Source organism: Vanacampus margaritifer, chromosome 2 (genome assembly GCF_051991255.1).
Source record: "Vanacampus margaritifer isolate UIUO_Vmar chromosome 2, RoL_Vmar_1.0, whole genome shotgun sequence".
Taxonomy (NCBI): Eukaryota; Metazoa; Chordata; class Actinopteri; order Syngnathiformes; family Syngnathidae; genus Vanacampus; species Vanacampus margaritifer.
In genome coordinates, this window is record NC_135433.1 from 28,185,002 (window position 1) to 28,210,153 (window position 25,152).

At 40.0% G+C, this 25,152-nt stretch overlaps 1 protein-coding gene across 5 annotated transcripts in view; it reads right to left on the bottom strand.

Annotated features, from left to right (window-relative positions):
* Positions 1 to 25,152, bottom strand: part of LOC144043639 (axin-2-like) — a 188,185-nt gene that overhangs the window by 80,746 nt on the left and 82,287 nt on the right. For all 5 annotated transcript variants that reach the window (XM_077557493.1, XM_077557492.1, XM_077557496.1 and 2 more), the window contains exons 21-22: positions 20,098 to 20,316; positions 6,729 to 6,791 (exon numbers count right to left, since the gene is read on the bottom strand). In XM_077557493.1, the coding sequence (XP_077413619.1) occupies positions 6,729 to 6,791; positions 20,098 to 20,316 (282 nt within the window). The remainder of the gene's footprint in view (positions 1 to 6,728; positions 6,792 to 20,097; positions 20,317 to 25,152) is intronic.

The window sequence follows — 25,152 nt, forward strand, 5'->3', positions numbered from 1 at the left end:
TGATCATGAATCAGGTGTGTTAGTGGAGAGAAACATGGAAAACAGGCTGGATAGGGGCTCTCGAGGTCCGAACTTGCCCAGCCCTGAGCTTGTTGAATTTAACCCCTGCCCGTTATTTAGTTTTGATTACATTCTTGTAATTTTTGCCCAAATAATTTTTTTCACTTTCAACCGCTCAAAATGTTCACTGGCATCAGACCTATCTATACATATATAGTTTTATTTATTATTATTATTTTTTATGCCCCCTATGGACAATAATAGCAGTATTATGCTAACAGCAAAATTAACTATGCTGTATATATATTTATATGAAATAAAATTATAATTTGAATATTTTATATGACATAGTTAGAGGTTTGAATGAGTCCATTAGTCATAACAGTAGAATTTTTTTATGCATGCCCAGTTTTTACACATTGGCAGTTTTCTGAATAGCACAAAATTCTTGTAATTATGTCCCAAATCAGGCTTTTCCTTTGAAGTGTGATAACTTAGTCATTTATGAATATTTTTTCTCACTTTCGCTCAAAATGTTCACTGGCATCAGACCCATCTATACATACTGTATATAGTTTTTTTTCTCCAATGTCCCCTATAGACAATAATAGCAATATTATGCTAACAGCAAAGTTAACTATGCTGTATTTATACAGTATATATATATATATATATATATATATATATATATATATATATATATATATATATATAATAAAATTATAATTCGAATATTTTATATGACATAGTTAGAGGCTTGAATAAGACCATAAGTCATAACAATATAATTTTTTTATGCATGCCCAGTTTTTACACAATGGCCTTTTTCTGCATAAAATTCTTGAAATTTTGTCCCAAATCAGTTTTTTCCTTTGAAGTGTGATAACTTAGTCATTTGTGAAAACTTTTTTTCACTTTCAACCGCTCAAAATGTTCAGTGGCATCAGACCTATCTATACATATATAGTCTTTTTTTTTAATGCCCCCTATGGACAAAAATAGCAGTATTATGCAAACAGCAAAACTAACTATGCTGTATATATACTGTATATTATGGATAAATATAAATCAAAGTAAAATATTTCATATGACATAATTAGATCCTTGAATAAGTCAAAAAGTCGTAACAAGATATTTTTTTCTTTAGAATAAGGTCAAAGTCACAATAACCAATTTTGATGACAGAATTTTTGAGTAACACTTTAGAACAAATATGCAGAATTCATGAACATGAAACACCAGTTACTGAAACGAAGAACTACTACTAACTAAACACCAGAACTACTTTTTTTTTTTCCATTTAACATTTCTTGCAATGGGTCTTGTTGTGTTTTTTGCAAATGTAAGTTCCACATTTTGCGCAAAACGTTTGAAGCCCGAAGTGGCTTTGTACAAAGGCCACATTGCTAGCTAGCAAGAAGCTACAGCGCGTAGCATGCCGCTGGACTCTCAGCTCAAACTTTCGCTCCTTCAGCAAGCCGAGTAAGTTCCAAACAGTGAATACCGGTTGCCATGAAGCTTTTTCAAATTGCCCGCGTGTGGAAGACACGACTATAGTCAGTTCATTTATCACTGACGGTTCAGTGACAATATTGTCCGCTGATTCGTAAACATACCCTGAATGGGGAAAACGTCAAACCCTCTCCAGCAAAATGCTTCTTAATCTAAGTAGTAATGAAAATACATTCCACATGTGCAGTGGCTTTAGATGAATGGTCACCTACAATCACGGCTTTCCCACAGTGGAATAGAAAAAAAAAGGGGGGGGAGAAGGAAGGGAAAAAATGGATGAGAAAGGGGAAAAACACAACTTCCTTTTTGAAGCGCTGAGCCACTTTGTGTTGGTGAACTTGCGGTGCACGGCAAGATGAAAAGGGACCGCCTTGGCTCGAAAATCTTCCAGTCAAAAATTAACATTCTATTTAAGCCACCGTCAGGGAAAGGCAAGATGAGAGAGGAAAGCGAAGCAGACAGAGGTATGGAGAGGGAGGGCGTGTGTGTGTGTGTGTGCCGTGGTGGTGCTGTTCCTCGCTTTGGGCCAGACAGATAATTGTTTACTGTGTGGAATTTGCACAGTGTGTGGGAGAACAGCAGAAAAAGGGAGGAAGATTAGTCTTTTTTTGTGTGTTTTTTTTTGTCAGAGGGATCGCCACATGAGTCCTTACAAATGGCACATTATTATGGTAATACATCACTTTGAGATGTAATAATTACTTTGCAATATGGATTGCTTTCAGCTCCGGGGCAGTGTTTTAGCTAGAATAAGCAGATGTCTTCTTAGTCACAGTATTTCTAGGACTCTTTAGTAAATCTTTGTTTTTCGATATGGAGTAACAGCACTTTTTAAAGGCCCGCATTGTTTTCTGTCTTCATTTGCCAACATTTGGCTGTAAAGAGAATCACAACTAAGCAGATACTGAACAAAACCAACAGTTTTGTTTTGCTCCTATTTTCCACAAGTTTTTTTTTTAATGTATACAAAAATAACTATTTCTCTCAATTATTGTTAACAACTGTCGAAATCTTAGTGAGAGCACTTCTCCTTTGCCTAGTTTATCCACCATCAGTATATATCAAAGGCACAATAAACAAATCCTTGACAATGTAAACATGCTTTCTCAAGCTGTCAAGGACACAGCAATGGGCGATGCTCAAACCCAAAATTCATTTTAGCCAATCACAAACCAGAAGAAAGCAATGACTTAAAAAGTCAAAAATAATAATAATGGGTTGGAAGTGGTATGGATTGATAAGTAAGTGGAATAGAACACACTTCAAAATGTGATGCCTTTCCATCATGGAAAAGTTTTTGTTGTTTTGTTTTAGCAATGCTATAGTGACCGTAATATAGCTTGAATGTCAATAAACAGAGCACATTTTTTTTGTCCTAATTCATGGAGAGTTCCAAATGCTGAAAATAAATCCTGTATCTGCACCTTTATCCAGTTCATCATATCCTGTCAGTTTTTCTGCCATAGGTGTTGGTTGCACATCGCTAAGCGGTCAGGCTATAAAGCGGCAGGAGGCGTAAAAAGTCCAAATTGGAATTTTAGCCAGTAAGCGCAAAGAGACCATTCTCTGGAAAAGACAAAATGACACAAGTAAATAAAGACAAGTGTAGACTCACCGGGAAATAGTGTATACTGTGTACCATGTTGTGATATACTCCATTATTAATTTGACACACATGTGATTTTTACACTTTAAATTATTGCAGTAGTTTAAATATGGAATGTGACTTTTTACTAGGGGTGCACCCATTTATCGGCCCCGTTTTTCTTAGTTTTGGGGGATCGGTAATCGGCCGATCTTTTCCACCGATCTCATCTCCCTCCTAAGAGGTCTGAAAATGTCAGCCACTGTCCTCTTCTGCTGAGATGACTAATAAGCTTTTAATTTTTAATTTTGGGGAACTACTTAATTTGCAGTTAAAACAACCCGTTTGTATTATTTGTTTTCCAATAAAAAAAGATTGGAACTCTGAAGGTGTATGCTGCTTTTGTTATGAAAAAAAATCGAGATCGGCAAAAATCGGGATTGGCAGTTCAGACTTTTTAAAAGATCGTAGATCGGCCAGAAAATTGTGATCGGTGCACCTCTACTTTTTACCTTGTCATGTTCATTGTAAGAGTTTTCCTAAATAAGATGCACTCATATTCCACAGAATTCTGAAGTGACTATCACAATAAATTCTGAAAATAAAACGAAGTACAAATAATAACTAATAAAACGAAGATCAAGGACAAACAGTGACATCATCATGCAAGAGAATTTTAGAAAATTCATCAGCCCTGATTGGAGTATTAAAATAAAAGCAGTTTGTGTGTGGGCACACCCGAATAAAGGTAAAATCACGCAAGAAAGAACGAGAAAGACAAGGTGCAACCGCCCATTCAATGTTGTTTTGTGTTTTCTTATCAAGTGGAAATCTATCAAATCCAACAAGTGGAGTAATAAATCCTATTTTGTTTATTTATGCCTCCGAGGTCAAATGTGAGCATCATTCGAGCAGCTTGTCAATTGGTGCAATGGCAGCAATAAATGAGTCCTATTTGCATAGTCAAGCTGAACTTTAACCTCGTTCTACGAGAGCGTGATATTTACTTGCACGGAATCTGTTGCTGTGCGCCTCCCGTGGTCAATTCCCTCCTCCTTCCTCCCTTGATGGATGGCCAAGGATAAAAGTAATGATCTCCCACCAGTATCACAGCTATGACCCACTGGAGCCTCATCATTAAGAAAGCGGAGGAGAAAGAGCAAAAGCGGTTCACAGGTCACCCACTCGCAGCGCGATGCTGCACAGGAGAGACACTAATTAGGGCCCGATTGCATATGGTGGACAAAAGCGGAGTGGCAGCGTGCGATACGGGGCCGTGGGTGTGCGCACTAGCGTAAATGTGCCCTTAATGGAGCTCCCTCCGCATAATGTATGGCCGTGGTATGTTTTTAATTGGGCTATTAAGCATGCGGCGGAGCGCAGGAGCGATGCCCCCTGTCAGACAAGGAGGGGTTAACAACCGAGGTTAGCCTTTGTGGTTCAAAGGCCTCTTGTTTACATTTGACTGGACTGCCCCCCGAGGGGCTACGCAAACACGGGACTCTCCGTTCGCCGTTTACCTTTGTAAAACGACGCCTCCCCCAGCCTGTGACAAATCGCCACCATTAATCACACATACGCAAAAACACTCACTTCGTCTCTGCAACAACACGACGTGCCGGATAGAGCGGATGAAGGACAACAAATTACACTCAAGTGAATAATGCACGGCAGCAGGAGGAACGTTCCCACTCGTGTAAATATTTGCCAGAAGCTAAAATTATCGCAACATATCGTTTTATTGAGCAATGTAATTTTGAAGCTGCCGAATAATCTAAGGGCTGACTTTTTGCAGTCACAAGAATAGGGCCCGACTGAAATGCATTTTTTGAAGTCGATGCCGATTTTGGTAAAAAAAAAAAAATACTGATTACCGATTAATCTGCCGATTATTTAAAAAAATATATATAATGCATAAAATTACCCCCCCCCCATTCCTTTTCAATGGGTGCCACTTACGCACAAACCTTCGCTATAAAGATTTACTCTGCTTTGAATGACAAGTTCATAGTATGACCTTATCGACAAACTTCATGAAGTACACAAGGTTATTGTACAGATTTATGTATCAATAATAAAACCATTCTTACTTGTTTACAACTGCTGTACCATATATGCTTGAAGTGCATAATTGGGCTGGAAAAATATCAGAAATGATTAAAGCAATTTGTGATTTAAAGCTGCTCATCCACTTAAAAGTGTCACCACAGCGGCATGCCCATTCATTCCTGCACTTTGAACAGTTGAACATGATTGTTTTTGTCAAGTTCAAATTATGTTGTAAATATGGGAAATTCAAGCCTCTTGCACTTTTATTACTCATTTTTATTCTAAGCATGAAACTTTTCTTTGATATATTTTTTATCTTGTGTTAAGTCTTGGGAGTTACTAGGCTAGCCTGGGACCTCGGGGATTGTATTTCGTGCTATGTCATGTGGAAATGTGTGTTAAGACAAAAAAACTAATAAACAAAAAAAATCCTTGGATGTTTGCATTCTTGAATTTTGAGAAAAGAAATTCTTTGAATCCTTCAAATATCAACTTTAAATATAACTTGAAAGGGAAATTATGAAATAAAACAAGAAAGTGAAATAAGAATATAATATACTAACTAAAATAAAAGCAAATGAAAAAACATTAAGAACAAATATTGACTGTTCCTGCGTGTTTTGGCCTCTTGGGTCAGTGTGGTGCCGTGCATTTATGGTGTACACACTTGAAGTGAGTACAGAAGAAAGTTGCGATTTAATTCTACTAAAATAATTCCTTTTTTCACACATTAGGAAGAATTTGTGCCTTTGTGTAATGTTATCTTACCTGTGGGTATGTGTTCCCACAGCATTTGTGTGTCGTTATTTGAGGAAAAAACACTCCCAAAGTCGATGTTAACCCCATTAGCATTTAAATGGGATCCTCCCTTCGCTTTTAGCATTAGCACTAGCCTGGTGATGTTTTAAAAACGAAGCATGTTTTGTATTTAAATATATAGTGGACGTAATTCTTATTGTCGGGTGTTTAGTTTTACAGTTAACTCCAACTGGGGTGTCATTAACAGTTTAAAGGATCTTTAGCAACAACAGAATAACCATAATTACATAGGCTACACACTTGCTACATGCTAATGGTACACAAGCAAAATGGTGCATTCAGGGATCTTTCACAGCATCGGAAATTTTGGTTTTCCTCGATTATAACATTTTAAGGGGAAAATAATTGTCCATTTAGCGCAATTGGCCGATTGTTTTGGCCAATGTTTGAAGGGCAATAATCAGCTGATTAATCGGTCGGGCCCTACACAAGAAGGAGCCATGCCATACCACAAAATTACATTAAATCTGTATTTCGTGGCATCTGGGTCATTTCAGTGTTCTGTGGCAACTGGTGCTGGCCTCTTCCCGGACAGTTTTTCGAGAGCAGGAGCCTAAGGTTTTTACGCAGGTTGGGTACATACCATACGAGACTCGGCCACTCGTGAAACAGAGCCCTGTTCACTACACGAGTGCGCAGTGGAATTATGTGCATCGCTCAGTGTGCGGCAACCCTAAGACCTTAATAATCAGTTTTTACGTATGTTTCCTCACTTCTGCCTGTGTGTGCATTCAATGGTGCGTTGGTGTGTAAAAGTGATTACCTGTGCAGACCTGGCAAGCGTCTGACTATACTCCTTTTCAATGTGCTTTAACCGGCTGTTGGTCTGTAAAGACGAAGAAGAAAAAAAGAGAGAAAGAGGGAGGGAGGTGAGTATGAGCTATCACACTGCTCAGAATTATAATCAAATTACAGTCCCATGAATAAACTATTTGTTCTCAAATGATTTTGATTTGAAGCCAATTTTAACCTCTCAAAGATATATATAAGTAAATACAAACTTTATTTCTAAATGATTTTATTTATAAAGGGAAATATAATCCAAACCTTTTCAGCAATATAAAATAATGAATTGCTTCTTAAATTGAGTCAGTTGTGATTAGCCAGTTTTTGGAAAGCTGACTTTCCAATTTCACTGACCACAGCCAAGTCTGATTACAGACAAATTTGTCAAATAAAAAAAATCCATTCAATAGTATGTGTCAGACAAAATAATGTCGGCTACGTATTATGGCACAAACCAAAGAAATTCAAGAACAATTGAGAAAGAAAGTGATTGAAATACATCAGTCCTGAAAAGGTTACAATATTTCTTTGTGATGCTGCAAACCAGGGTCAGCGCCATTTTGCACAAATGAAGAAAAGTGGCAAAAGTAGTGAACTTTCCCCGGAACCAAAATTCCTCCAAGAATACAATGACGACTCATCTTGCAGCTCACAAAGGAACTTGGGATAACATCTAAAGAACTGCAGGACTCACTTAAGGTCAGTGTTCATGACTCAACCACAGACACTGGCAAAAATCTAATGTGTTCCAGGGCGAAAACCACTTCTGACAAAAACAAACACAAAGATTCCTTTTACGTTTGACCCAAAAAATGTCTTGATGATCCATCCCCAAGTCTTTTAGGGGAAAACTGTGGACTGACAAGACAAGTGAAGTAAGAACACCACAGCAACAGTCAAACAAGGTGGTGGCAGTGTGATGGTTTGGGGATGCTTTTACTATTTCAGGACCTGGATGAGTAGCAATGAATAATAAAACACTGAATTCTGTGGTAGGACATTGACAGGGAAGTTCATGCTCAAAAACACAGAAAAATGATCTTATTATTTTATTTAGAAACTGAATTTTATAATGATTAGAGTTGTGCAAAAAAAAAAAAAAAAAAGCAGGAAGGGAGCAACTACTTTTTCACAGCGCCTTATATGGAAGCCCCACACCAAACATACAGTTGCTGTGACCTTGTGTGCCCCCCACTCCCACCCCCTCCCTTGAGAAGAGGCCTGCAGCCTGTTGGCTCTGGGCCACTAGGTGGTGACTGTGCATGCTGCACGTTGGACGCCATATCTCTTTGATCTCATGCCAACAATGCATCACTTAACAACAAGGATGGGGCTTGGGGAAATTAAAACCTAGCTGCCAATTAGCTACGGGGAACAAACGGAGACGATCAGCCCAAGCGGGGAGACAACATTTAAGTGAAGACAAACGGAGGCTGTTGTCAGGAGTTCATTGAGTACCGCTCGCCTCTTTGTATTGCGTTGTTTTCCTAATGGGAAGCCGGCCAGCCGGGAGGCGAAGATTGCCAGAGTGGAATACAAGACGCTGCTCCCGTCAGCTCGCAGCGCCGCCACACTTTCAAAGGGAGGCTTAACAGTGAGTGGAGGGAGATAATGAGTCGAGATGTAGATGTCAATGGCTGCTCATTTGCCAGGTGAAGAGGTTCGGAACCAGTACTGCCATTCTGTCTGCATGATGAGCCGTGTAGAAGAATACCATCACCGGACACACAATTAGGAATTGTATCATACTGAAGAGTCTTCTCAATTAAAGGTGTATTCAAGGATTTTTGGGTCGTTGCGTATTCCGGGTGCTAAAAGCAGCAACAATTGTTCATGCTATCCATGACGGAACAGAGCCAGTGGTGAGGCCAACTTCCAAATAAAATCTTTTCAGATGCAGTTGTACATCACAGAGTAAGGAATGAAGCAGAAGCGTCATAACAATAGGCAACCGCTGTAGAAAGTGTGCCATCCATCATTCATTTCACAATAACTTGAACCTGGAATTGAATCTTCTCTCAACAACAAAATGGACGCCACGGAAATTGCAAAGGTTTGTCAGACTCACCCGAAGGCGTCTATTGACGCTTCTGCTCTCATTCTTTATTCTGTGGTAATACACTGACATTGACTTAATTGACACGTGCCTTGGTCGCTTTTATTTTGAAGTTGTTCGCAGCGTGAACCCTGGCTTAACTTTTTTTTTTTTTTGTCACTCCGGTTATGGTGTCTTGTAAACGTTTGCCACAGACATCAACAACACAACATCATCCTGAAATCAAGATCAATTGCCAAGCACACTAAAAAATGACATGACATTGTATTAATCGGTCTGTAACAGCATTCAGCGCCGGCTCAAGGGTTAGCATCTTGAGCATTAGCTGGTCTTTGCTAGCTAGCTGGCTACAAGCAAGATAGTGAGAGATTACGGGTTACAGTACTTTTCAAAAGCAGTTTAATAGAGAAAAATGACTCCACACACATTGATGCTGACAGTTTTTAACAATCCCGGCTCACTCAAATGTGCTGTTTAAGAGCAAACTCGCTACTGACATCATCAATCAAAATCTATGGGGAGATATTTCATTTCATTGATTTCATTCTTTAAAGATAATAAATAAAAGGGGGCGGAAAGAAGTAAGACTTGTAATAAGACAAAATGAATGACAACTACAGTCGAGGCACAATTACAAACACAATAATTTTATAAAATCTCAGAAAGAAATTGGAACGTTAGGCAATATTAGCAGTAAACAACAAGCTTCTTTCACTATTTTTAGCAAATAAATGACAAGCCTTTTTGATATCACCAAATGAATGATCAATTAATTGTAAAAAAATATATGTCAATCTCTCTAAAACTAAAGCCAATTCAAAGAGATGGATGCCATTTTCGGACTCAGCAGCACACAATTACTCAAATCATTAAAATGTCTTGGCATTCGGACAATAAACAAACAAACAAAAATGTTGGCCAGTATAATAAAGAATGCCAGCAAATGTGAGGACTGAGTTATACACACAGAGAAACAACAACAGCTTTTTAAGAGTGATTTTTGGGGGGCGTATTGTCCACAAGATTTTACGATAAACCCTAGACTGGTCGCCAGCCACTCACATAGAAACCAACAACCATTCACATTCTTTTAGTCTAACGTGAACATGGACTGTTTTTGGAAGGAGGGAGCAACCCTCTTGTCTTGACATACCGAACGCACCGCTCACTGCAAGACTGCAATCAACACCTAAGCAGCTTTTGCACTTATTTTCAAAACACTTCCTGGCCAACACTGCTAACCTATTGTAATCCTCTTGGGGCCTGCACCCCACTTTGGACACCAATTGTCACTGAACTCACTGGATTTGAACCGTGGTCTATTCAGCTGACCTAAAAACGACTGGTCTTGGGGTCCTGTTCACTGAATACATCACGAATGGCTTCAATGCTAAACATTCGACTTCGGACACAAGTCTCTGGATTTGAACAAAGATCTATTTCAAACTTCTTTCTCAACTTGATCCTTTTGCCCTGACAGCCGGCGACAGACAGACAGTCAACTCCCTTTACAAACGCTGTGTATGTCATTGAACACACCGCCGGCTACAATCAACAAAGCAAACCTTTGGACTCCAAACACTTCCTGACAAACACTGCTGTCCCGTTTGCAGCGGACACACCTGTCACCACGGTAACACAGAGCCATCACCAAGAATACGGGCCCGCCTGTCTTCCTGTGCCAGGACTCAGAGTGGCGGCGCTCGTCCCTTGGGGGGCCCCGTTGCAGCTGATGACAGAGGGGCGGACAAAGGAGGAGAAACGGAGGCGTATGGGAGACGGGCTCGGAAAAGGGGGGCACCTTGAAAGCTTCTTTGTGGTTGACACGTTTGTTGTCTTAGACACTATAGCAGCTATTATTAGATGTTAATTATTTTTTTTCAGTTTCATTCTTTATCTCCTAATAGCTTTGTGGACAGTTTGTCTTAGAAAGATAACTGAGAACGTCATCAAGTATTCTGCTATCAGACGGAGGTGGAAAGTGTTTTTTTCCACAAGCGTCTATCAGTTGTGAGTCTGTGTTCTGCATGAGAGTACATTTATGGAGGCATACTGGATGTCCATTGAGAGTATAAAAGCTATAATAGCGGTAATTATAGCTTGTAAGTAAGGCATTACTAATAAGATTATGGTAGCTGTTCCAATCACAAAGTTGTAATAAAATTCATATTTAGCTTGTAGCAACAACACGTCCTCTTTTCGTCCACTTACTGACACTTATAATTGATATAAAACTAGATGTCTCCCTCCTCCAACACAGGTGAGGATCGTTATCAGGCTCCCTAGGACCAGGCTTGCCTACCCCTGATATAGGTGGTTGGCATATCTGGAATCTGTGTCACATTTCTTGGTCTTTTTTTGTGTCTCGTAAAACACATTCAGCATATTTGTAAGTTAAATGTCAAACTTCCAAATTTCTGAGTTGTTCATGTGAAAGTAATACTGTAATAACATGGTAATTACTTTCAAGTGACAGTATAGTTTTATGTATACCTGTAATATAGTACATTTTTGAAGGAACTTGCTTGTAAGTTTGTAAAAAATAAAATAAAATACTACAGCGCTTGCTACTAACAAATTCCCTTTACAGACAGCACTCGAGGGAATATAGCAGGAAGAATTACACAACATCCTGCATCATACAGGTAAAACCGCCCCTGGAACCACACAACAAGCCCAGTCTGTGGACGACAACTGATGAAGACGGATAGCAAGGTGCAACATGCAAGGAACACAACCTTGTCGAAAATGAGTGCTAAATTGAAAGCCGAACCATTTGTACTGTACGTGTCCGTGCGTGCGTGCGAGCACTTTCAAAGCAACTACCTGTGCCTCGCCGAAGGCACGTTGAGGCTGCATCGGGCTCTTCAATCACCTCGTCATCCTGGCGGCATGAAGCGCCGCAGCTTTGAAGAGGGTGTGAGTTGAAGAGTGCCGATCTGAAAGCTATTCAGACAGTGCTCACCAAAACTTAATTAATAATCAGCAATGGGAAGCAGGCCAAGCACAAATACGCAAACATACACTGAAAAAAAACAACCTATAGAATTTATCCACTAAATGTAGGGTAACAATTTGCATCCACTTTAAATGGGTAAATTTTAATTATACATTGTGGTTAAATATTATATAAATTCCATAATTATGAAATACTTACATACGTTGGGTAGAATTTACCTAACATTTCTGATTACATTCTACAACCAATTACTAATAATAATTGGGTAAAATATACTCACAATTTCTTATTAAACTACTACTCAAAATGAATCACTATTAGTTGCTAACTTTTACTCATTTAGCAAAGGTAAGAGCTATAAAAAAAAAATCACTTTTAAACAAGAGTATTTCAATGTTTTTTTTTAATCTAACAGATGTACAAATACAAAAATACAAGTACAAAATCAAAGACAACTCGCACGATAATGTACACAAAGTGTATCTCTGGTGTTGGGCTGCATGCAACCTCTTATGTTCAAATTTCGCCAGTCTTTTTTCATTTAATTTTTTTTATTTATTTAACTAATCTATTTGTTAAATTCATATTTCAGAAGCATGTGTCAAATTGTTAGCCCTTCACATTAATCAATGGCCCAGAAGCCAATAGACTAAAATGATGTTTCAAGGCCAAACCCACAACTAATCTGGAAGCAAAATTTGCCCAAGGTGTCCCCAGACACCATCTTAGTCACCAGAGAATGTTACCACCAATGGAGGAAGAAACCTGACACGTAAACACATATTAACGCTGCCAGCGCACGATAAATTCTACGTGCCTTTTCAAGTCAGTGGGAAAGAATTTTCAGAATCTGTCGAGCGCAGTCTGTAACCCCGGACAGGATATTGCATCCATATGGCATTTTTCTTCCCCCTCCTCCGATATTTTTTCCAATCATCTTGCATTGCTGAGGAGCACTTGTGGTTCTCAGCATTGTCCTACAGCTGAACTTGGTGTGAAAGTACGCTAGCTGACAAGAGGGTGATGTCAGCGGACACAAGGCGAGGACACGTGAGGGGTGGTCCACAGGTAATCAGCTCAAGGGCAAAGGGGCGGAGGCAACAAATTAGCCGCCTGTTAATGCTGATTTGTTGGGCTCGCACGGAAAATGAATTCCCCCTTCGATCTAGACTTCAGTTCCAGTGGCAGCACCGATTGTGAACATTCAAAACGACTCTGTTCCAATGTCTCTCGTAAAAGAGTTCATTGTGGCAGCGTGGTAGAGCTGAGGGAGACGCTATTTGCTCGTTTGTCTGTAATCATCGCCGTCTCGCTGCGTCGCCTGTGTAACTGTCTGCGAGCGAGGGAGCGAGTGCCGTAATGACATGAGACTTTATTTTACATTTCACAGTGCACCATCGCTGCCTGTCAGTAAACATTCTCTTCATCCCCGCCTGCTTACTCTCTGTCAGCGCCACACGACACATGCCACAGATACACACAGTAACTTTGACGCTAAGCATACATCAACATCATACAAGAAGAATTAGACGCTAAACATTACACCTCTACCAGTTTCCAGTGACTATCACCAGTCGGCTTAACATGGCATTGAGTTTTATACACAGAGCTTGACACCAGGTAGGTTTTGGCATGCATAGAAGTCAACCATAGTGACTGCAAATTCTTACCTTCTGTCCTCCATCTCACTTCTCACACCGTCCATGAGTTATGCGACACACAGCTCACTCATTTAAGATCTTAATGGTTTCTATGGGTTAATTTTGTTTTTCATAGCCTTTCCATGAGTTCTTGGTGAAGTTATAGCCAATGTTTGTCAGAGCTGGATTGTAATATGCTACGGTGTCCTTTTGTAAAATGCGCTGTAGAATTAAGTGAATAAAAAGTCTACGTGTAGAATTCCTTTTCTAAGTACTGGTATAATTAACGCCTAGCAAAACTTTAACCGAAGTCTCCATAGATATGCGCAAACACTAGATGCCTAATCCACGCTGTGAGCCAATGGAAAGAAACGTAACCACAGGGCAGCCATCTTGGGACAGTTCTGCTTGACCACTCATAACATTACAGTCAATGGAGCGCAGACTTTCAAATAGCTGTAGATTGCTCAACTCTCAAAAATCCTTAAACAATTTTCATTTTTCTTGTTAGATATGACACAAGAAATGACACAAACAACAATGCAACTTAAAAAAAAGAATTTAAGAATTCAGCCTGAATCACAGCTGCGTGAATAAGGTTTGTAAAAAACAATCCGTTTTTAAATCATTCAAAATTTCAGAGAGCTGCGAGTATGTGAGTAACCAACAACCAACCAACTAAATCCAACTTAACCGCAGACTACAGCACAGCAAAATAAAGCAGTCCGCTGTCCTAAGATAGCCGACCAGTTGCTGATTCTGCCTTGAGCCGTCTAGTGTTCTTATAAATATCTACGGAAGTCTCTACCTCATTGTTGTGTTATGTTCTACGTATCTGGTGATGGTCTACAATTTCATTTATGGCCCGGTTTACCAGAACTTCGATCTGTTCTTTGGAGATGAATATCAGATCGTACGAGAGGTCAAAAGCGTCAAATGAAACGTACTATATTGGATACAATTTAGAGTAAGAAGCGTGTTCTTGGAATGTGGGAGGATAGCCGGAGTAGCTGGAGAAAACAGACAAAAGTGCAGGTAGAACATGCAAACTGCGCACAGGAAGGGCTGAGTCAAGAGTCAAACCCCAAACATCAGAAATATGCTAACCACTTGGTTTGCTAGAGCGTCTAATGGGCCAATTGCTAATAATAAATGCTAAATACAAATGATCCTAGTGACATCTACCATATAAGATTTACAAAAGAGCTAAGCAAGGATTTTTCCAACAGATGCCACAACATCCCGCTACCACTGATGTCTTTTTCACCGTTTTGCCATTTGAGACACAATTGGGTGGAAAGTTGAGTCACACTACACTAAGAGATCTCCTGTCCCTTGGGTCCTCCTTGGGTATACACCACAGATGGCCTCACAGCTAAAGGTCCCACTTATGACATAATTTCCTCTATTTTATTTCTCCTTTAGCAATTATAGATTATTAATCAGGTCTACGGTATTACATTGAAAGAACTTCATACTGACCCAACATCAAACTTTTCACAATCCATCAAACCCATAAAAGTTTAGATTGAATCATCCACTACAACACAAGAAGTACTATTAAAAATAAAACCTAGCATTTGGAACAAAGGAAATTCTACTAAACAGTTTTCATCAGATCAGATTGTGTTGATGTAGGATCCTATGCTATTTTGTTCCCTTGATTTGGATTCATTTTCACCTCTATTAAGATCCTACATCAAAACTGTTCACTCAGTAACTTTACAGTGTTCGTGTCATTATTGTTGTAGTTCTCGAGATCGGTCTTGGCCTTGAGATTGGTCTCGAGACCTCTTTTTAAGGGTTTCGGTCTCATCTTGGAAGTGAAGTATTTTTATTTTTATTTTTTTTTACCTGGCCTAGACTCGGACAGAGCGGACTATGGATTTTTGATCAAGACTAGGCCATTACTACTGTGATCAATGAAAAAAATGCAAAATGCAAGCGCTGAGCTACTTTAGCTAAATATGATATGAAAAGACACTGGTCATTTTGTTCTGTTTCTGTCTCATATATATATATATGAGGCTGCTTGATATGAGATATGAGATTTCTACCACTCAATTGGCAATGGATAATAGTGACAAGTAACGTTGTAGTCAAGACCGCACCATCCGGGACCAAGACTAGATGGTCCATTTTTAAACACCCACTTTAGTTATCAATCAAGTTCATTCCTCCGATAAACGGTTAATCATTGCAAGCAACTTTATCCAATTGGTCATTAAACTCAGATTGAACTGGGTCAACATTCTGTTTTCCAACGTAGGTAGAGCTCACTTCCCCTCATTTACGACTGCTTACCCACTTTGATCAGTAAGTCTGCCTGATGTGAAGATGCAAGATGCTGAATGAGGAACTGAGAAATGGAGGGCCCGACATCCTGGTGTCCCATTTAAAACTCCACTTCAAACCAAAGTGTAATCTGCAGTGCGCCACAAGATGGAAGCGGCCTGACGCCATGTTTTAATGCGATTGAGAAAGTGTGTCGTTTGCCTCCCTCTTTTTGGATGACTTCAAAAAAAGTGAGCAACCGTGTCGTGAGATGGTTTTTTTTTTTTTTTCGGGGAGGGATGGCAGAGTCTTTACTTTGACTCTTTCATCTGCCGGGTGAGTCACTCCTTCACCGCCACCGGGCCCGATGCTGCGCTGTGGAGCTCCGATTTGTGTGCACTCACATCAACAAACACTAATGCTCGTATACAAAATAACAGAGAACATCTCTTTCTCTTTGAAACAATGCCATATTAATATCACAGCAGTCAAAGTTCAGACACATCAAAGCACGTCGGCGGTTAACCGGGATTAATCCGCCCACATCCTTAAACTTGAACTTGTTCTCTCCCAAAATCGGATCCTTTTCTCTGCCTCCGTCATCCCTTTTGTCTCTTAAGTTGGTTTGTCATAAGGTGAATGTGGGCCCTCTTTGATCATTCTTTGGCCCGTGTTCTTCATCTTAATCCATGACCGAGGATGTAATGTGATTTAGTGTATCTCCAAATGGCAGAGGACCGACCCCGGTAAGTCAGCAGTGACGGGGTGGGGGCAAAGGAGATGAACAAGTCACACTGACGGCAACCTTGTACTCAAACCACAAAGTCTTGATTGAGCAAGTCTGAAAGTATTAATACAGAGTTGGAGTCCACAGTCATACTTTGTATCAAATACCTTACTGGCTTGCAATGATCTGTTGAACCGTTAGAAACAATTATACATATGATTTGTGCTACCTAATCAATCTTAAACGTACCGATACATCCTTCAGTTATGTACATATGATAGATGGATATAAAGCATTAAAAAAAAAATATATATATATACATACATTCCTGTTTAAATAGCAGGTTTCTGTCATGTAAAAAACTGAGACCAAGATAAAGCATTTGAAACCTTTTTTCACTATCAATGTAAAGTATAACCCGGACAATTCAATTAAAAAAATCAAGATGGAATGTCTAAATAAATTGGTTGCCCATGTGTACACAGCCTCTTATATTTGGGATATGGAAATGTTCAGAATTAACCAATAACAATCAAACTCATGTTACAATAAATGGAAGTCAGCATTGGACTTGGCCAAAAAGTTCAACCTTGTTTACGGATACTACTTGCGGAAGAGGCGGCCGAAAGTCTAAATAAATCATCACATAGGTCACTCAACTATATTTTTGTTCCCACTCATGGAAGAAAGTCTTTTAGATGTTTTTTGAGTTCTGCTACTGACATCACCGCTAAAGCCTTCAAACGACACCTGTTCTGCTTTTACATTGCAAATACCATGTCCAGCCCGGTTCCAAGAATGGATAATTCATTCCAACAATGACACATACATTGGAAATCATAAGCAGTGAGAACCAGGGCATTTGATGTTAGATGGTGTATGAATTTGAGTGCATATGCTGTAGGTCAGTGCCTCATCTATAGGTCAACGTATCTGATGAAATGTGGCCAGTTAATCTCCTCCAGCAGTTCTAACTTTTATGGTCTATACTCTAAGGCCTGCTGACTTTTTGTCTCAAACCATGAACGCGCAACAAGCATAGCATAGAAAGAGCTTTTCTCTACTAAACAAATTTTAAGCTCATATGGCGACTGCCACGCCAGCATGAACCTCTGTCCACATGGAGAGGGGTGACAACTCATGCCGGGGCATATGTGCGTCACTGTGCGTCGTTTTAGCCCCCCCCCCCCCCAAAAAAAAACAACAACAAAACGCAGAACAACGCAAAAACAGTTCAACACTATATCACAACAAATCAGTACTATATAGCTGTCAATTTGTGCGTGCGTTTTCTGCAATTATCTTCAAATGTGAAATGATTTTAGAAAGTAATCTACTATGCAGAGAGATTCTTAACTTTGTTGGAGGTGAGGTATTGAACCCCACCAGTTTCCTGGCATTTGCGGAACCCTTCTTTATTGTAAAATAAAATATTTTCTTTTTTTCGAATTCAAGACATAGGTTAACTGAAGAGAACTTAATAGGGAAAGTAGCCTTTTCATAGAATCTAACTCTCTTCACTTTACACGATCACTTTCTTTTTTTGGTCAACATAGTAGGAAGAATTCCCACGACGTATCATCACAATAGTCACAAGTCGACTACTTAGTGCACCAAATACCCCGCAACACAGATAGGCCAAGGAATGAAGCGTGATCAGCTGCAGCTAATGATGACCAAGCGCGGCGTATCATCATGAATCATACGAGTTGGGGTTGTGTCTTGACCTTCGCCGAACCCGAGACTGACTCACTGAACCCCTGGGGTTCCATCAAACCCAGGTTAAGAACCACTGGTCTATCAGTTTGCGGACTCTGGACTCTAGTCATTCCAAATACAGCTATAATTGATCCTAATGCTTGGTTATTTTAGAAGTCCAAATAAAAGACCGAGCTGATTCATTGATCGCATTTCTGTCAAACTTTGAGGTACAACCAACTGCATTCTACTGTTAGACTGACTCATTATATACCGTATAAATCCCTAAGTTTTACTATACTTTGTGAGTGGAGCCAGTTGTGTGTGTGGGGGAGAGGGTACAGCAACAGCCACAGAGTGGTGTGTATAAGAGAAAAAGAAAAGTTAGATAAGGAGGTGGTGTGGGTGAAAGAGGGGAGCTGGAGCTTTACTGTATCCCAGAGATGACGCGTCTTTATCAGGCACTGAGGTGGCTTCACAGGTCTGTCAGTGGCGCACGGAGATTGGAGGAGGCGCACGAACACGCGCACGCACGCACGCACGCACACACACACACACACAGATAAAAGTTCAATGGCAATACCTAAAAAGCCCCTCCCTACACACCTTCTCCTCACCATCTCTTTCCTGTGTATTTCTACTGCTAAACTAAAAAGCAGGGAACTAGCTATTTCTTATCTTCTCTGATATTCTGTTTCTCATTATTTTACTCCCAAAACACCCCCACCTCTCTGTCTCCCCCCGCTTTTAAACGTCTTTGATGAGAATCCATTCATGGATTTAATGGATTTCTCTGGCCTTTTTTCCCGCATCTGGGAGATGTGTTTGAAAAAAAAAAAAACAGAAGAAGAAAAAAAACCTGCCCTGCCCAGGCTGTGCTTCCAAGAGCACAGTGGACTGCAGAGGACAGCGTTTTTCGTGTGCATCAAAAACGAATGAGACATTTTAAGCTTACCAAACAGGGTGATGCAGTCAATATAGATCTGAGGCCTGGCTGACTTCAGTCCCATGTGGGAGCAAAAACAGGGTGCACCAAAGTAGGAAGTTTTCCCTTGCTGCTACCAAGTCAAACTTGGAGACGGATTAGAAAGTAGGGGGGAAAAATGTGGGTAAAAGACATTTGACGTTTTTTTTTTCTTTTTCAAGAAGCCTACTCTCACAAAAAAGGATGGCAAAATCATTCATCTTTTTTTATAAAATGTAAAAGTAGCACATGGCTGATAGTGTTATCAGTCCAAGTTCAACATTCACTGCTTTGAATCCACTCCAGATTCCCACACAACTGTGGGTCACGCACAAGAAGAAAGATAAGACACCTAAAATAAAATGCTTTGACGTATCCAAAAGCACAAAAAAGAAAAAGCGGGGTAAGTGGGAATAGCTTGACTCTTTCAAATAGGAATTACCCTATAATAAGCTCATTCTCTTCCTCCAGTCCATTTCCTTCCTGGTTCTGTGTGCCACATGAAGCCAAAAAAGGCCACTTTGCTTCTTGATTTGGGGAGTTAATGCTGCACATCTGGCACATGGAAGGTATCTAATGAAAAACGCTGGCTTTGATGGGTCCTACCAGGGGGGGATTAACGTCTGATCAACACCACCTTAGGTTAGCTTCCTGCTAGGGCAGCACAAGATTACGGCCGATTTCCCAGCCGCTCCACTTGCGGCATGGTAGCAGAAGGTTGCAACACGGTACAAAGGAAAGGCTCTTCCTCACGTTTTAAGTTCACCCGGATTGAGTAAGAAAGCAAAAATGCACAGCTGGGTAACAGATCAACTCAAAAATTGGCATCTTCACTCCACGTCTGACTTCTATAGCAATTCACAGAACTTGTATATGTTTCATAATTGTACACCCTGTGTCCTAATCAATAAATTATTATCAATACGCTTGTCTTAAAACTGGTAAAGTAACAGGCACACCGCCCCCAGATGATAGAATACATACAGTACGTATGTGAGATTACAGATGCTTTGTTCCAAATTGTTTACCTTCTCCTCAGCTGTTTCCTTCTCCTGCTGGTGGCTTCTTTTCAGGTCACGGAGGACGCGTTCCATGTCGGAGCGGAGCGTCTCTTTGTCCAGGTAAGCCCTTTGCTTTTCTTCCTCCCGGAGCGCGGCCATCTCGGCCAGCTGTTGCTTGTGCTGGCCGCGGGCCACCTGGAGCTCCTCACGCAAACACGACAACTTGGCCTCCAACTCCGAAATGTTCTAGAAAGATCAGAGATGCAGGTGTTGTGTTTTGGAATGAGAACAGATGTGTGGCTTCGTACATATAGATTTGATATGACCGGCCTGCGGATTACAATGTGTAATTATAATGTCTGATGATGCACCATGGACAGATGTTTAGTCATGTTTGAAGCATTGCAATGGCGAGGTACTGATGAAGAGGACTGTTTCAATATCATTTCCAATTGAACCATTACATTTATTGGTCCATTCATGTCCAAGTATCGTAAGTTCATATAAAAAGGATCTTTGTGCAGTTTGTCACTTTTTTACTCGCGACTGCCACCTCTGGCCCAAAGCGTAATTGCAACATCTGTGTCAGGCTCGTTCATGGTGCGCGTGCGGGTACCTGCACGATCTTAAAGCGACAGCCACAGTTGACAAACGAAGACATGACTTCAAATGAGGTCAGAAAAACTCCGCCCCTCACCAAAGAAACTGTGGAGTGTTCAGGGTCCACACACTCTACTCTAAAGGGAAGCTAAAAGCTGATAAGTGCAGTCAGAGTAAAACAGTCAGGGCTCTTCGTACTCATCTGGGCATTGGTGGAGCATGCATGATGTAGAAAAAGCTTTAATATTGCCTTTTTAAACTGTACAATGCAGCTTTAATAGTAACAATTTGATATGTATTTCTTATGTTTGTTGCCGGTTCGTTTAAACTTAAAACATTAGACATAAAACTATCCAATAACTATCAATGGCTATTATCATTTAACTGTAGATCCGTTTTTCTTTCTATTTCTATTTTCACACCTACAACTAATATTTATTTGCAAACTGCAATTGATGCAGGACTATCTCATATTGTAGGTCTCAGTCACCCTGCAAGGCTCGAAATATTTTTTCACTTTATGGAGCAGTTTTGCAAATCAATGGCTTCCTTTGGGGAGCCCTTTTTTTTTTGGGCATGTTTATCCCATGGAACTAAAGTAAGGGTTTCCATGAAACAATAACAAAGTGGCAACATAATGAACCATTGATTTTCTTTTGTCTAAAATCAATTGTTTTTGTGTCTTAAATTCACATTGCGTGTAACAGCAAACTTTATTTTGTTGTCTAGGGTTAGAGTTAATTGATTAGGGTTAATTGATTTTAGATAAGATCCGCTTTAATGTAATTTTATAAAAATAAAAGTTACTAAGACATATTCCTTTATTTCTTTGACGTATTTGTGGCTACAAAATAATTTACATACAGAAAAGTAACTATTTTTATTTGAACTTTTAATAATTTAAGTCATAAAATAACTTTTTTTCCTGCATAATTAATTTAAAGCTGCACTTTGTAACAATTTGCTCAAACATATCTTCACAATAGCCTTTTTATTTGACCATTTGTGACTGAAACATTTTTTAATTAGTAGATTGAGTCAATGTTTATTAATGAGGTGTACATTTTGACATGCAAACTGCAACACGTACCTGCTTATTTTGAGCCTTGTCCTGTATTTTGTTCTGCTTCTTTGTGTCTAGCACTGCCTTTAGGTACTGTTCCACTTGAGTCAGTACCCCAACAGAAGGGTGTCAACTCTCTCAATGGAAATTTACTACATAAAGAAAACGATGGCTTAAGGTCGAGATGTTTCCGCAAACATGACATTCCTAAATAGTCTGCTTTCCTTAGTGTGTGTGCCACAGACAAATGGCCGCCCACCTCACTTGACCTTGCCCTTTTTTTTTGGGGGGGGGGGGAGGACTGTTTGGCCTTGACTTTGCCCAGAAGAGCTCTCTAATAGCTGCCAGGGAGCGTCAACATTGCAAAAAGTGGGAATGCTAACGAGAACCATGGAAAGCCCAGAAAAAGTCCACACTTGACAGATGTAATTAAATCCCACCTCAAAGAGTTTGGAACATGTCCAAAATTCAAAAGGAATCGATGCACTTTTTGCCTAAACGGCATCACTTGACTGGACGGATGGAGAGCCCTTGCTGAGAATAGGAGGTCCTCAAAAGTCAATGTCTAATTGTTTTTTCGATTATTCTTTTAAAAATGACTTCAAGCAGTCAGCAGGATTATTGTTTTCAGTTTGCCACTTGTGCTTCTCCTACAGGTATGAATTGCTATTTTTTGGGGCTGTAGAAATGAATAGAAACAAAAAAAGGTCAGTGTGTCCCAACCTGTAATGAGCCAAGGCATATATTTTACATTTGAAACATCTTAATGCACACAACAAAAGCATCAGAAAAAGTGTATACAGTAGTGCCCTGAGATACAAGTAAAATTTGTCCCATGGCCACACTGAATGAAAATGTCCTTTTTCAACACTTACAAACCCACACCACCAAAACAACCATATTTTTGTAATGTGTTATTTAATAAGAAAAACAGCAATCTCACATTGTACTTTAGAAAAGCACACAACAATGACATAATTAGAATTAAACAATTATGTTTGCTCCAATTAAATTGTGGTGATCCATCTGGTGACAGTAGAATTTGAACATATGCATAGAAATGGAGCCCGTCAAAGTTCAAAGAGAATAAAGAATATATGCCTGTGAGGATTGTTATATTATCTGTCTACCTCTTTTTGCTCCACCATTTGTGTTGACGTGTCTGTTATTAGACGTTTATTAGACGGTGACACTGATGATAATCATTATTCGTTAAATCTCAACCTACGTTGAACACAAAGCTATTATTTAGTTGCATGATTGGCAAAATCTATTATTATTATTATTATTAACAGGTGGGAAACACTGGTTAATCGTACCTTCTGCCATCTAGTGGAAAATAAATAAATTGGTCAGCCTGTCACATACCGCGCTGGCATAGATACAGTACATAAGCATCGATACATTATTTGTAGCAAATATACCAATTTAGAGCAATTATGTGTTAACTGGATAATTTATCTCTCTCTTCCACTGCTCAGTGGGTGGGAATCACTGAAATAGGTGATCTCCGGTTGCCATGGCAATGACACAGACTATCAGTGTTGCCAGCCAGTGTGGCACCAAACTGATCTATCAAATTTGTACAAATTAAATCGACAATGTGTTTATTGTTGTGGTTGTAGTTGCAGTAGTGTCTACATATATTAATAAACCACCATTAGATGATGGAGGTGTGAAACACATCTTACATGTTTCCAACAGTTGTTTATGTGACCCATAACAAGAAGTGGAAAAACAAGTGTTTCTACCTACGTTGCATGTCATCTCCAACTATTGCACATATTCATTACTTTTCCAGGCTTTTTTTTTTTTTTTTTTAATTCTCACTGCAGTTTGCTCACCCCTCCTCTTCCCGACACCCCCTTACTCAAAAGCTGGGGCATCACAGCACAACGCCATGCGAAGGCAATCACACAGAAAGAGTCTGAAGTCTGTTGTAAGCGAGCGCTGGAGAGAATCAAGGCGACTTCAAAGAACATGCTCTTTGCTTGTGTGCCGCGCTGCTTTCCAGCAACACTGACGCGCAAAATAAATCCACTCATTAGAGCGCTGCACTTGCACTGTGACACAGGCGTAAAACAGCATCAGAAATTCACACAGCATTTTCACACAGCATCATCGCCAGTCTTTTTGTGGCACCTTCCCCTCCGAGGCCAAACAGCTATTTAATCTGAGCTCTCCAGAGTCTTTCATTTATAATTCTTATTAACACATATGGATGATATAAAAAAAAAAAAGAAGAAAAAAAAAAAGAGAAATCTTTGAGAACCATCCAGCCCACAGCCGTGACATTGGGAATGACACACATAGAAATAAATACAAGAGGCTGAATGGCAGTGAGCGCAGCACACGGGCAGAGGCTGATGTTGAGCTATTGCGGGTGACAACAGCAGGGCTTCCAATCAAAGGATGTGGGCCAAGGTTTGTCTGCTCGGAAGAACAAAAGCCTGGCAAAACATCACAGTGAAAGTGGATCAAGGGAAAAAGTGTTACAAATTCGACACAAACTTTACCAACCAAATACTACATGGTCAAGCACAGGAGGGAAACACGAGTGCAAATGATCAAATCAAGAATCGTGTCGGAAGAGCACAACTGAATTGATAGCATCTTGAAGCAGCCATACACACATCCAGCAGGGTCACACGTGAGCTGGAGGCCTGGAGCCTATCCTTGGTTCACTCTGGACTGGTCGCCACAGTAGCAGAGAACATGCCACTTCCCCCACAGGAGGCTAGTGTGCATACTGGAACCCAAAACCTAAGATTTATGAGACAGATAATATGCTAACGTCTATTCCACAGTGCTGCTCACGTCTTCAAGCAATAGAGATCCGGATGTTGACGTCATGAGTCCCAAAATGGGCGTTAGTGCAGCCATTTTGGCAGCATAGAAAATGCGTCTGCCACTTTGAGTAAACGCCAAACTTCAACAATGATTGACAGCTGTTGTGGACTCGCTACTCCAACAAGAAGAGGCAAAAAAAAGGATCGCGCATTCTCCAGGCTACCAAAAGAGGAATCAATGCGTAACCAATGGATCACAGCAGCCATAAAAAGGGTGAACAAGATGGAGAATTTGGGATCCTCCTCATTGCTTGTGTAGAGATCACTTCATATGAGGCGAGTCAATTACTGAATCAGTCGTGTAGATGTAGCTCGATTGTATAGTTATTAAATGAAGGCAAAAGACGTGATCGGGCACTTTGTACATGGTGGCTCAGGCAAGTGACCACATGCAAAATGTGGGGGAAATAATCAGTTTTGTTCGTTTGTGCTGCTACGGTTTAATAGTTGAATTTAATAACTGACCATAAAGGCTTTTTACGACATATATGACAGCAGCGTCGGAAGAATTAGCAGATGCTAAATTGCTAGCGTACCACACATAAAGGGGAAATAAATCCGGATTGTACA